The 13,841-nt window shown below is 32.1% G+C and overlaps 1 protein-coding gene across 3 annotated transcripts in view; it reads left to right on the top strand.

The window, feature by feature from the left end:
• Xrcc4 (X-ray repair cross complementing 4) overlaps positions 1 to 13,841 on the top strand; it is a 278,220-nt gene that overhangs the window by 166,278 nt on the left and 98,101 nt on the right. For all 3 annotated transcript variants that reach the window (XM_047556340.1, XM_047556341.1, XM_047556339.1), the window contains exon 7: positions 10,376 to 10,523. In XM_047556340.1, coding sequence (XP_047412296.1) covers positions 10,376 to 10,523 — 148 coding nt within the window. The remainder of the gene's footprint in view (positions 1 to 10,375; positions 10,524 to 13,841) is intronic.

Raw genomic sequence — 13,841 nt, forward strand, 5'->3', positions numbered from 1 at the left:
AATGGAATGGCATGAAACTAAAAAGCTTCTGCACAGGGAAGGAAATAATTAGGAATGCTAGAGAGAAGCTACTGAATAGGAAAAAAAACCTTTGCTAGCTATTCTTCTGATAGAAGATTAATATCTAAGTATATAAACAACTCAAAAATCTTTACACCAAAAAAATCAAATAACCCAATAATAAATGGGCAAATTAATTAAACAGACACTTCTCAAAAGAAGAAATACAAATAGCCACAAAGAAATGAAAATTTAAAAAAAGGTTCAGCATCATTAGCAATTAGGGAAACACAAATGAAAACTACACTGAGATTTCATTTCCCTCCAGTTGGAATGGGCAGTCATCAAGAATTCAAATAATAATAAATGCCAGAAAGGATATGGAGGAAAAGGAACACTTTTAAACTGTTAGTGGGATTATAAATTAGTATAATCACTGTGGAAATCAGTGTGGAGATTCCTAAAGGCTATGCATGGAACCACCATATGACCCAACTATATCACTCCTTGGCATTTATCCTAAAGAATTAAAGTCATTATACTGCAGTGATACATGAATGCCCATGTTTATAGCAGCACAGTTTACAATAGCCAAACCGTGGAAATGGCATAAGTGTCCATCAGCAGATAAATGAATCAAGAAAATGTGGTATATATACACAATGGAGTTTTATTCATTTTCAAAAAAATGAAATTATAGCATTTGCAGGAAAGTGGATGAAACTATAGACCGTTATGTTCAAGGGAAATAAGTCAAACTAAGTAGGTCAACCGTTGTAGGTTTTTTCTCATAGGCAGAAACTAGAGAGGAAAACAGAAAAGAAAGATGGGGTGGATCTCATGAAAATCAAAGGAAAATCAATAGAGGAAAAGAATCAAAAGGCGGGAGGTGGGAAGTAGTGGGGAACTGCTGAGGAGTGATATTAGCTGCATTATATTGTTATATTGTATGCATGTATGAATGTGTAAAAAATACTCTTCTTAAAAATATATAAGGTTGTTTTCCTCGAAAACTAAAAGTTAATTTATAAATTTAAGAAGTATCATATAATGACAACCTGTTGATGTTAGAAAAATTTCTTATTTTTGGCCAAGATATTTCACCTAATAGTAACTTAAAAGTGTTTCAGGATGGGCTGAAAGTGTATTTAGTTCATCTCAAAAAATTCACACAGCTTAGGAATATCATTTTTAAAGCCTTTTAAGCTAATTTATAGAATCAAGACTTTTTTTTAATACCAGAAATAACTACTTGGTCTAACTTCACACTTAATTTTATAGATTAAAAGAGTTTTCATAGAATTATTATATGACCTACCTATAGCCATTGAGGCAGTGATTAACTGAACCAAGTTTGAGATCCTTTTAACGTATTTTATTAACTCTGCTATAAACATTATAGTAGTTATTTATTTGACTAGGTGTAGAGATATATTCTAAGTAAAACTATTCCCTTAATCACATTTGGTTTGAAAGCTACTTTGACATGTCTAGCAACACAACTGGTAATCTCCTCTTTGAAAATCATTCCATACTTTTCAAGGAATACTTCAAGAATCACTGCCAAATTTGTATTACAAAGGCATTAACCTTACTGTAAAGGAGTTTAAAGAAGTACAAATGGAGTGTTTTTCTTAATGTATCAAAATTAATCCAAATGTCCCTGAGATTAAGCATGCATAGGCAAAAAGAAGTAGAAAGGTCATTATCACATAAACTCAGTCAAATCCTTCTTCCTATTCCTGTTAATGATCAAAGAGTGCATTTCTGGCCTGTATTATTGATTTTCATCCACACAGTCCATATAGTCTTCACTTTTGACACTTTTATCAGATTATGATTTTGACTCACTGGTCAAGATAGAGATCTTGTGTGGTTCTAAACAGTTAATCTAGAGTCACTTCAGATAAAATGCTGCAGTATTTTATTTGAAAAAAGGTAAACTTAAAGATTTCCTATACCACATTTAAAAAAAAAAGTTTTATACTTTATTTTTGTCCAACTTTTTCATTGTAGTGAAATTTTCCCTAAGATTTATAAAAAGTCTAGGTTTTACCAAAAGTTAAACAAAATAAAAAACAATGAAAATTTCAAAAATCTCTATGAACAAAACATTAATAAATGTTTTGGGTAGACAGAAGTCCATACTGACAACATAGATAGTTATTGAAAGCTGAGAAACTGTAGTTTTGTTTTCTGAAAACTTTTTAACCATTTAAAGTGATCTCCAAGATTGGTTATTCTTTACTGCAAAAGGATATTGATCAAAGGTGTGGTGTTTCTGTTTCATAAATTGCTTTTCCCCCAGTAATATATTTCTTTTCTTAGTGTTAACTGACAACAGAAGGCATAGATAATCAATAATGTAGTATGTCACATAGACACTTTTTTTTTTTTCCTTCTGATACTGGGGATTGAATCAAGGGGCTCAGTTGCTCAGACTAGCTTCAAACTTTGATCTTCCTGCCTCAGCCTTCTGAGTAACTGGGATTACAGGCTCTACCACACCCAGTTTGAGAAGTTATTTATTGTTAACTCCTAGTATTTGAAAATTTATAGCATTCAATTAATGTTTATAGAGGAATTACAGTGTGTTGTGCATTGTCCTAATACTATCAGTGCTCTAGTTTCATTGGGCTAATCAAATTAGATAAATTATTACAAATGTGATGAAATCTGTTAAGGATGTTGGAAAACTATCCACAAGGACTCTGCTTTCAATTTCAATTCAGATTTGCTGTTTGAGCATGCTTGAAACCTAATTTTAAAGCCCAGTCTGTACTTAAATCAGCTTGCTTAGAGTAAGCTAGCCTTTTCATTTTCTCTTGGAAAATCTATATGAGAGCCACCTGATAATTTAGTTATGCTTTCGAAAGAAGTATCTATATAAGAATAAAAATGTAAAAAAATCAAGATAATAGTAGGTGTTTAACAACAGAAAAGAAAAATTGAATCTTCACAGATCGTCAGAAAACAGTGAAAGGTTGGAAAACTGTGTCTTAAAACCTTTAAATTCATTCATTTATTATTGCTCTGTGGCTTATGTGTTTATTTCAAATAGTTCCATTCTTCTCTCCTACTTAATTTATAAAACTTTTTGAGTATTTTCTCAATCATGCCTGAAACATAAAATATTCAATAAGTATTTATTGAATGAGAGAAGGAATGAATGACTCTGGAAGGTTTGAAAAACTGAATTCCTTTGGTAGTAAAATTTTAAGAATATCTTTTAAAATTTAAACATTAGGGACTGGTGTTGTAACTCAGTGGTAGAGTGCTTGCCCAGTATGTGTGAGGCACTGGGTTTGATTCTCAGTACCACATAGAAATAAATAAAGGTTCATTGACAACTAAAAAATAAATAAGTAAATTAAACATGAGATTGTTTTGTAGATGAGGAACACATTTAATACAATCAACCAGCATTTTTTGTGCCGTGGATACTTCTGGAGTTTGCAGTTTATCTTTAGTGCCCCGTCCTGCCTCTAACATTGAGAGTATTAGATTTCCCAGGATGAACTAATTTTAGTAGGTATTTGTTAAACCCAACCTCTAGTTGTGCTGGCTGAGAGAGAAGCCTGACTTTTGGGAAAGTGCATATACATGGATCCACGCACTGATACAGTTATGTGTTTAGTGGTATGTTAATTATCAGTTCATTTGATGATTACTGATTAATAGGTTAGACCATTGACCTTTTGTGGAAGATGGTCATCAGACATTCAAATTAGATTGTGAAAACTGGGTAACAACTGATAGCAGATTTTTAAAAGGCTATTTGATGAATGGTGAAGGAAAATAATGTTTGCCTGTTTAGCCAGATAAAGAATTTATTACCTAAAGATAGGTCACTTCAGAACTGCTTCTTGAAGTATGGTATGACCAATCTTATCTCTGCTTCTTTTCCTGGTTATCTGTATTCTTGTCAGTAAGACATAATACAGAGAGGCACAAGTAGACTGAGGCATTAGTTGTTTGTTTTCTCTATGGAAAGAAATATGTTTTTTGAAGTTTCTGATTTACTGAGGATTATGTTCTGAAGTTTAGATTTTGATTTTTTTTCCCTTAATGTTGTATATCTTTTGAAATAAAAAAAAACAATGACTTACTGATTGTAAAGATTTAATAAACACTTAAACAACCCCAAACAGTGATAACAGACTCAATATTTCATATTCCTAATGGACAGTGATTCTGTAATTACTGAATTATTTTGAATTTAGAAAACAACTAATTATATTGCTGTGTTTTTCTTCTTTTGTATTTGTGCAAAGATCTAAAAGATAGTAAATTTCTGCAAATTCATCAAAATGAATCTCATTTTAGTCTTGTAAGGATGCACACATTTTGTTATTATTATAATTGTGACACCTAATATATCTGATACTTTTTGATTTACAAAACAATTTGCAAATGTATAAAATGTTTCATACATAATCAATTTACATTCATTTTATTTCATCATCTCCAAAATCATGATTAGTATATAACCTATCCACTAAGGAACTTAGAGATTCTGTAATATGCCTAAAGTAAATTCTGAAGACACACCCATGTATTGTCACTTTACTTTCTCCTTTATCATCTGGATGCTCAAATATAAGTAAGTTTTAATGAAAAAGAAAAAGATACTCTTGAAAATTAAGAGTTCCAGTCTTCATGCTTCTCATGTACATAACTATTGGGTAATGTAAATAAATAAATAAGTGTAAATAAATAAATAAGTGTAAATCCTAAAGAAAAGAGGGATATTTCTGATTGTTAACTACTAGAGATGACTAAAATGAATTGGGCAATGCTGGACAACCACTTAAACATAGAAGAGTAAAAGAGTGGAGGGCATTCAAAACAGGGAAGATAAGGAACAATAATGAAAATGTAGGAGCCCTGGAGCCCTTAGAATAGTTATAGAGGATTTCAGGGAGGTGGTGTCACAAAAGCAAGTAAGGGTCACAGTATGAAGGGATTTGAACACAGAGCTAGGATTATAGGACTTCATGTTATAGGCAGCAGGGAACCACTGATTTTTGTTGTTTGGTCATCACATTTGCAAATAGAACACATTTTAAGGCACCCAAAGATCCGAGCCTGCTTTGTTGTATAATTTAGTCTAAGAGCTTCATTGCCAATGCCATTAATAACATGCTTTAGGACACTGATAGATATCTACATGGGTGTATATATGGGGGGGGGGCAGGTAGAGAGATGTGTAATGTGGGAGGGAAGGAGAGGTGGCAATCTCTGTTAGGGTACTGTAGACTCTTAGTGTGTGTCAAGCTACACATAATATAAAGAGAAAAATTCCATATATATGATAGAATGGGAGCCTGATAAAACAAATTAGAAAGCTGGAAAATAATTTTGAAAAATATGAAGATTTAAGAGTTTGTTGTTGGTCAGATACTGAAGTTTACCAGGTAGTTTAACTCATTGGATTTATCCAAATTCCCGGCAGTTTAGCCAACGGTGTCATTTCATTTCAACATTCAGAATCTCCAGGGAAGCCAACACTCTTCTCATGTCTGATCTGCTGCTGCCAACATCCTGCAGTTCTTCTGTCAGATGAGAAGAAGTGTGGCTTTTTGTGGAGCCACCTTTCACAATAGAAGGGCTTGTGTAAAGATTCCCCATTTTCTAGATGCAGTGAACCTAATGAGAAGTTGAACTTCATCCGGTAACTATGCCAATCAGCATTTTAACTAGGGTAGGTTAATTGGCAATAGGTTTTCTTTTTTCTTTTGTTTTCTTTAAAAAAATATCCTGGAAATAGTGAAAGGCACATTGTCATGACAAAGAAACTAATGATAATATTGGAAACTCAGAATTCTGGTAGTGGAATCACGGCAGAATACCTCCCCGGTCAATACCAAATTCAAACTCTGCCTAGATTTTACTTAACATCTCTGTCTACTTTTCTCCCCACTTCTTCCTTACTGTTCATCCTTATCTTGTCTCATTTCTTGCACTTCATTCTGTCCATACTTTTCCTTTTTATTCTTAAACATCCCAATTCTATTCAAGTTATTTCTCATTTTTGAAACAAGTATGTATAATAAAAAATATGAATTGGTGCTTTTTCTTTAAAATGTGATATATGAATTGAAAGTGAAAACTTGAATTGTTATACTTTAAAAATAACTCATGCCCCTGTATTCAGCCATATTGGTTTCAGGACCACCATAAATTTCTCTCTGATTGGTTGAAGCCATGGATGCAGAATCCAGGTGTACAGAGGGCCAACTGTATGTTGAGTGATGAATGGGACAGACATTTTGGGAGGTCCCCATCTTTGACTTCTTGTAAATATAATTCTTTCCCCTCTATGGTTTCACAAGAGTGTTGGTTGGAGACTCACAGCCATTTTTCAAGGGATCCAATGTCAGAATTGAAATGTAGCATCCAGCATCAAGATCAAAGGGAATGAGAAGATCAAACATTATCATAGCTAGAGAAGAGAGGCAAGATGGGTTGAAATTTAGGTTCCATGTGTTGGAGTAGTTCCTCTTTTTTCCTGGTTTCTGGCATTGCTGGGTAGAGAGGGAAGAATAGGAAAAAGTATTTTGCCCCGTATTAAGGGCTAGATGGGTATTTTAAGGGAATAAAGTAAGAGAATATTTAATCTATTACAATACAATTGGTTACTACATGTGCCTGAAAAACTGAAGGGAACACTGTTTCCCATGGTGCAAACACAAACCAAAAAAGATATATTCTGTTTAAACAGTAACTAAGCTTATACAGCTGCCTCTTCTCCTCTTGCCAATTTTATAGAAAGGCTCCACTGTAATTGTCAAGAGAAATGAATCATAATGTTGTGGTGAACTGGCCAGAAATACTTGGTCATACACAAGTTCAACTTCTTTGTGTTAAATAATGATAGTCACCAAAATGTTTAGAGTGTGAGAAGATTAGACACTTCACAATTTTGCTTCAATAATAATAATAATAATAATAATATATCCTCAAATTAAATTTTGTCACACATAAAACTATTGACTACTAAGTAAAAATAATAAGTAATTATTAAAAATATTTACTAGTAAGTAAGCACAAAATAATTTCTGCCTCAAAAGCTTGAAGAAATTCCAAGCTTTGAGGTGTCCCTTATGTAAGAAGTTTCCTTTTGGAACATACAATATTTCCTGGAATAGGAATGATAGTCCATATTCTCATTATGCAGTTATCTTGTCCCAGAGTTCACAGCCAAACACAGAACCACTTCAAAATGTAACATAAGAAATCATCTCTAAAAATAAATGGAATTTTAGTCCTCATTCATAAAATGGTGAGAAGTATTTCTAGAGTATTTCAGCCAATATGTGTATCTTGAGTATCTCTGATTTTACTCATGAAAACCCATAGTAACATTCATTAGCTAATTTTTATACCTTGATTTTAATAGGCACACATTTTTTCATGTATTATACCAAGCAGTAAATCATTGGTTATTGATTAAAGTGTGACTAGCAAAATACCTATAATACCCTCAGGAATATGAATTTTTTATCCTGTCAAATTTCTGGTCTGTGCCTTCCTGATTAGAGTTAGCAACAACTGGGTTATAGCTCACCCTAACTAATGCACATTAGTCACATTGTATTTTAAAGTGAATTTCAGGCATTATAACAAATGGTATGGCCATTTCACACATAAAATATCCATTTTGATTGCCAATTTGTAAGGCATCATTTGGAATTTTGAAACAAATGAAATTTTTGGAGGATATTTTTTAAAAGGCTTACTTTACATTTTATTTAAAACTTAGTATCTGTCTTACTAGATTGAGGAATGACATTAGTGGTAATCTTTCTACATTTTGCAAGCCTATGTATAATTGCAATATTCTCTACCTCCAACTGTTTTGTAGGTTTTTTTTTTTCCTATAGACCATATAGTTGTATTATAATTACTCATTTCACAGCTTAATAAAATTTGGGAACTCATTTAACTTGAATGTGTCAAAACATTCCTTTTCTAAAATATATCCTCTACTCTAAATACAATGTTTAGGGGTTAACAAATTAATATACACCATATCTACAGGAACCCATGTGTCCTAAAAGCTAGCTTTGGAAAGTAAAATATGCTTTGGTGGATATTCAGTTAATATTTTATCAAATAATATTTTACCCTTGAGGAAAATATATTTTTTAATTGTCAAAGTTATGTTAAGAACAGGGCTGGGGTTGTAGCTCAGTTATAGAGTGCTTGCCTGACGTGTTTGAGGCACTGAGTTTGATTCTTGGCACCACGTATAAATAAATAAGTAAAATAAAGGTCCAGTGACAACTAAAAAATTATTAAAAAAAAAAAAAGTTATGTTAAGAACAAAGACTATAATCCCAGGAGTTTGGGAGGCTGAGGCAGGAGGATCAAGAGTTCAAAGCCAGCCTCAGAAAAAGTGAGGCACTAAACAACTCAGTAAGATCCTATCTCTAAATAAAAAACAAAACAGGGCTAGGGATGTAGCTCAATGGTCAAGTGCCCTTGAGTTCAATCCCCGGTATGCCCCTCCCACAAAAAATAAGAACAAAGTCTGTATTATTTAGACTAGTCACTTAACGTCTCTGAAACCTAGATTTCTCATAAGTAAAATAAAGGCAGTATTAGTAAATGCTTCAAAAAGTTGCTCAAAGGATTAATAATATAACACATGCAAAACCCATAGATAAATGTCCAGTATATAATTTCTCAAAAATAGTAGTTATTACTAAGATAACAAAAAATGGAATCAAGGAAAGAGTTTCAAGAGATTGGCCAACAGTATGCAAGTGATCTCAGAGATTAAGTAGTGTGAACTCCGTAGAGTGAGAAGCAACATGCAGGTTGTTCTGCTAGAATATTTTATATACATGTACATGTGTGTGTGTTTGTGTGTGTGTATACACAGAAAAGAGCCTTTTGCAGAAGAACAGTTTTTGCAAAATTACACACTAAAAGTAATTACACAGGGGCAGAGTGCTTGCCTAGCATGTGTGAGGCACTAGGGTTTGATCCTTAGCACCACATAAAAATAAATGGATAAAATAAAGGCACACTGTCCATCTCCAACTACAAAAAAAATGGAATTTATGGGGGAAATATTAAAGTTTGGGCACAAAGTTCAAAATTATGCAGCTTTGTTAATGTTGTTAGACCTCCCATTACAAGTCTAATAAAAATCCTAGTTCTAATAAATCTCCAACAAAAATTACATGCAGCATTGTAGTCAGCAGACCCTTTGCATCACTCTTTCTCTCAAAGGAGAAGATGTGTTATTGCATGCATTTGATTCTAATAGTTTCATCAAAGTTAAAAATTCAAGATTCGGGGAGAAATGTTTTCACAACTATTTCAGCTCTGATCACCATTTCCACAGAGAAGCGTACTTTTGAAAAGTGTGCAGTTCTTCTCTCACTTTACTAAACCAGTCCTTATTTGTGCTAAAGGAATTGACTTATACAGAATTTTCAGCTTTCTACCTCCTCCCATTCAAATGTTTTTACGTTGCTAAGACTCTCCCTTTATTTAAAAGGAAAGCTTGTCCCTGATCACTTTTAAATATTACCATGTTGGAAAAAAAATTGTATGAACCAAAAGGATAACCTAATGTTCAGATTATATTGACATCATTGCTATGTTTACCAATAGTAAAGCACATTTTCTCATTTATAGAAGCATGCATCATAGCAGAATATAATGTGTATTGCATGAATGAAGGAAAATTCTAAACTCCTCTTAAGCTTTTTGGGATTAAGTTGTTAACAGAGAATAAGGGAACATAAACCACACATGTTTCTATTGTTGCTTCTGTTTCACATGTACCAAACACTCTGAGGAGTAATTTAATAGCTTAGCCATATTAGATACACCTTTTAATATTTTCTTACAACTTTCTTGTTCTTATTTCCACATTTGGCTTACAAGTCTATGAAATTATCCGAGTTACTAACAGAAGTTCCTGAACTTGCTGATAATTACTGTTTAATATCACGTCAATTTATATCAATTAGTTTAGCAGCTTGGAATTTTTGCCCTCCACTCCCAATGTCTTTTGCAGGGACTTCAGAACATCTACCCAGTTCCAACATCAAAGGATTAAACTGTGCTAATAATGTGTTTGAAAGTTCTCGCTATGATGGGCAAAGACTATTCTGATCAAATTATTCCAAGTGTACAATATATCTAATGTTTTATGTTGGTAAACGTCTCTACACAACATTTTAACTGACTCACTTCACTAAATCTGCATGAAGGTTTGAGAGAACAAGTTTGAAAAAATAGTTTTTCTGTCTGTTAGTTGTGCCACCTTATTTCAATGCTAAAGCAGTAAGTCGATATTTTGCTTATGAATTATATGCATAATTTTCTTGGTTTACATTCTTATTTTATTTAGCCACTTTAAGTAAAGATGACTCCATTATTTCAAGTCCTGATGTCACTGATATTGCACCTAGTAGAAAGAGGCGGCAGCGAATGCAAAAGAATCTTGGGACTGAACCTAAAATGACTCCTCAGGAGCATCCACTTCAAGAGAAGGAAAAGTAAGTCATTTTATTCTTTGCCAAATGGTGAAATGAGATTTTAAAAAATCTGTTATACAATCTGAAAAACATTTTTATTTCTGAATTTACTTATTTTTAGGAAGAAAAATTATGATTTTGGAAGTTCTAGAATATTTGAATCAGTATATTTTCTTTGGTATTTGGTTAATTCCTAATTAATATTTAAAGCAGACATGCAAGAAATATAAGCAAATATTTTCTTGAGGTTTTTACACATTAATTAGAAATAGCATACTAAAAATATTAGAATCCATCTTGTGTTTAGTAAAGTGTTTCAATCTAATTTACTGCTTAAAGGAGACCCATACATGTATTCAAATTAACCTCTTGATTATGCTTGCTATTTTTTTTTTCAAGTAAGATGCCTTTTTTTAATCATCTGTTTATTTCTATTAAATTTTCACATTATATATTTTTACTGTTTTTCACTCTTTAGTTCAGTCTACCTTCCATCAACCTATATTCTAATTTAGTTGTAATGAGTTGAAAAGTTAGAATAATTATATTTCATTATAGCAAAACAATGAATATTTATAATAACATTATCAGTTGAATACAAAGTGAATGTGCAGATAACGTGGCTCTGTGTGTGTGTATATACATATATGTGTGTGCATACATACATATACATGCGTACATATATACATATACATATACACATATATACATATACACACATATATATAAATGTACACATATATATACACACATATATACATGTGTGTATATATAGGCTATCCGAATTTATTTTTCTCTAAATTTTCATTAATTTAGCATAAGTTATTACATAATGACCATGGCAGATGATATTATTATAATCTAATAATTTTTAAAGTGTAGAATTAGGATCCATGAAGTTTATGAGGCCCTTTGTGAGGTTCCACAAAATCTTCCCTTCTTCAACTCCATATCTATGTGCTGCTAGATTTTCTTCATATCCTTCAATAAAATAACATACCACAGCTGATTGAATGCAGAAGTTAATGAAAATCCAACTGTTTTCAATCATGCTAGTCATGCAAAAGCATAAAACAATACTATAATAAGATTTTTTGTTTGTAAACTATATTGTTTCATAAAGAATGTTATTAATGTTATCAAATGATACATGTTTTATGTTGTTGAATGAATTAATGAATATTTCTAGTTTTAATTTTGAATATGGCAGAAATATAATTCACTTAAATAAAAATGTGGACCCCAAACACTTGAAGCTCTCAAGTGTTTTTACAAGTGTGAAGATATCCTAAGAGTAAAATGCCGGGGCTGAGGATGTGGCTCAATGGTAGAGTGCTTGCCTAGCATCAGTCAGACTCTGGGTTCAGTCCCCAACCCCACCAAAACCACGAAAACATACACACACACAAAAAATCCCATGTCATCTGAGAGCAAAATATTTCAGAATTCTGTATTGACAGTGAGAATGTAAGGTTAAGGTACATCGCATGCCTTAGGAAAGTGACAAACTGACAGGAGGAAGTTTGAATTTTTTAGCATGAAAGTAATGTATATGGAAGATTATTTTGTCTGTTTTTCATTAGGTTTTTATACTGTCTACAATTGGCTTGCTCTACTTGTACTTAAAAATATCACCTGAAAATAAACTGGGTCTATTATGTATAACTTATTTATGTGTAGACAAAATATATACAGAAGTCCAGTGTGCACTGAAATCTTGCTGGTTTGTGTTTATCATCTAAATTTAAAACCTCAGCTCTTAACCCCTTGAGAGAGTTATTGAATTCAAGGCATAATACAATCTATTTCCAAGGTGCAAACATTAGAATAGTCAAACTATTCCTATATAATATTATGGGGGGAAAAACTACCCAATTTGAAATATTTAAAAAACTCTGCCCTTTTTTAGGCAATCAGTAAATGATGAGTCTTGAGTATTAGTTATATACCAGATTTAATGGAATGCTGAGGATTCAGGGGAATGAAAAACAGACACAGCCTGTGTCCTCATGCAACTTTTAATCTAATTTTTTTGTCTGGTAAAGATTACAGGGTGTGAGGGAAGAAAGAAATATAATAGTTTCATGTTGGAGAGCTGCATCTTAGGACTTTTCACTGTATGTGTGAATTAAATGAAAAATTTTGAGATTACTGACATTTTCAAAGTATACTACAAGCATGGTATAAGAATGAAAGAAATTTAATTCTGAATCGTGACAAAATATTTTTAGCTTTTAAATAAAGGCAATGTTTTTTCCACAAACATCCTTATGATTAAGGATTATGCTTTTCCATTTTTAAATGATCATCTTAATGTTTATTTTGTGTACTTTCACTATTTGAAAAGTTGAGATAAACTGTATCAGCTTTTGTGAATTACCTGATAAATATATCATTGTAGGACTTGTTGGCAAGACTGCCCCTAAGTAAAAATGACAAACATGTACTAGATGCCAGGGAGAATTTTGAATATTAAAATAAATTTAGTTTAACCTGTATCAATCAGATATTGAATGACAATATTCTGCTTCATAATTCCTCTTCCTTTGCTCAAGTGAAACAAAAATTTATGTTATTTTTCGTGTTGTGTATCATATATCTAGAATTTCTAAGTACATAAGACTGAAATTTTATGGCTCTTAAATTGTACTAGCTCTTGTTTCCCAATTCATTTTACCAGAAAAAAAAGAAGAAACTTTAACAAAACAAAAGCATACCATTAGTTCTAAAAACACACACACACACACACCTTAAAATATAACATTCTGAAACACTGATGATTAGCCTTTATTTTATGTTTTTAAAACTACTCCTAATTATCCTGCATTTGTAAGCACTTTTTTTCTCTGAAAACTTCTCATCAACAATTTATATATAATTTAGGTGAATATAGTCTAGTTATAGCTTCCCAAGCAAATGCAGATGTGATTGAGTAAAAAGACATTGACCCACACCACTAAACTTCACAGTTCCCTCTTTCTGCTTCCTCAATAGGGCTTATAATATTTTGAAAGACAAAAATGTACACATACAATGTTGTGATTACAAAAGCAAAGTGAGAGACATATATTAACCATAAGGTTCCATATTGGAATCATTGAAATTGTTCCATATTTTTAAATATACTATTATAAATTTTAAGGAATTTAGGGCATTTTATTTGAACCTGAAAAGAACTCTTGTTCCTTGTTAATGAAGTCGCTGGGAGTTAACCGATACAGCAAGGCCATGTAGAAAGTCACAGTATATAACTTACACATCTTATTAGATTTGTGTTCATTGTTAAAAAGTATAGTAAACTTTTCCTTCTGAAAGAAACTGGTTCCTTCTAAGTTAATA

Source organism: Sciurus carolinensis, chromosome 6, assembly GCF_902686445.1.
Source record: "Sciurus carolinensis chromosome 6, mSciCar1.2, whole genome shotgun sequence".
NCBI lineage: Eukaryota > Metazoa > Chordata > Mammalia > Rodentia > Sciuridae > Sciurus > Sciurus carolinensis.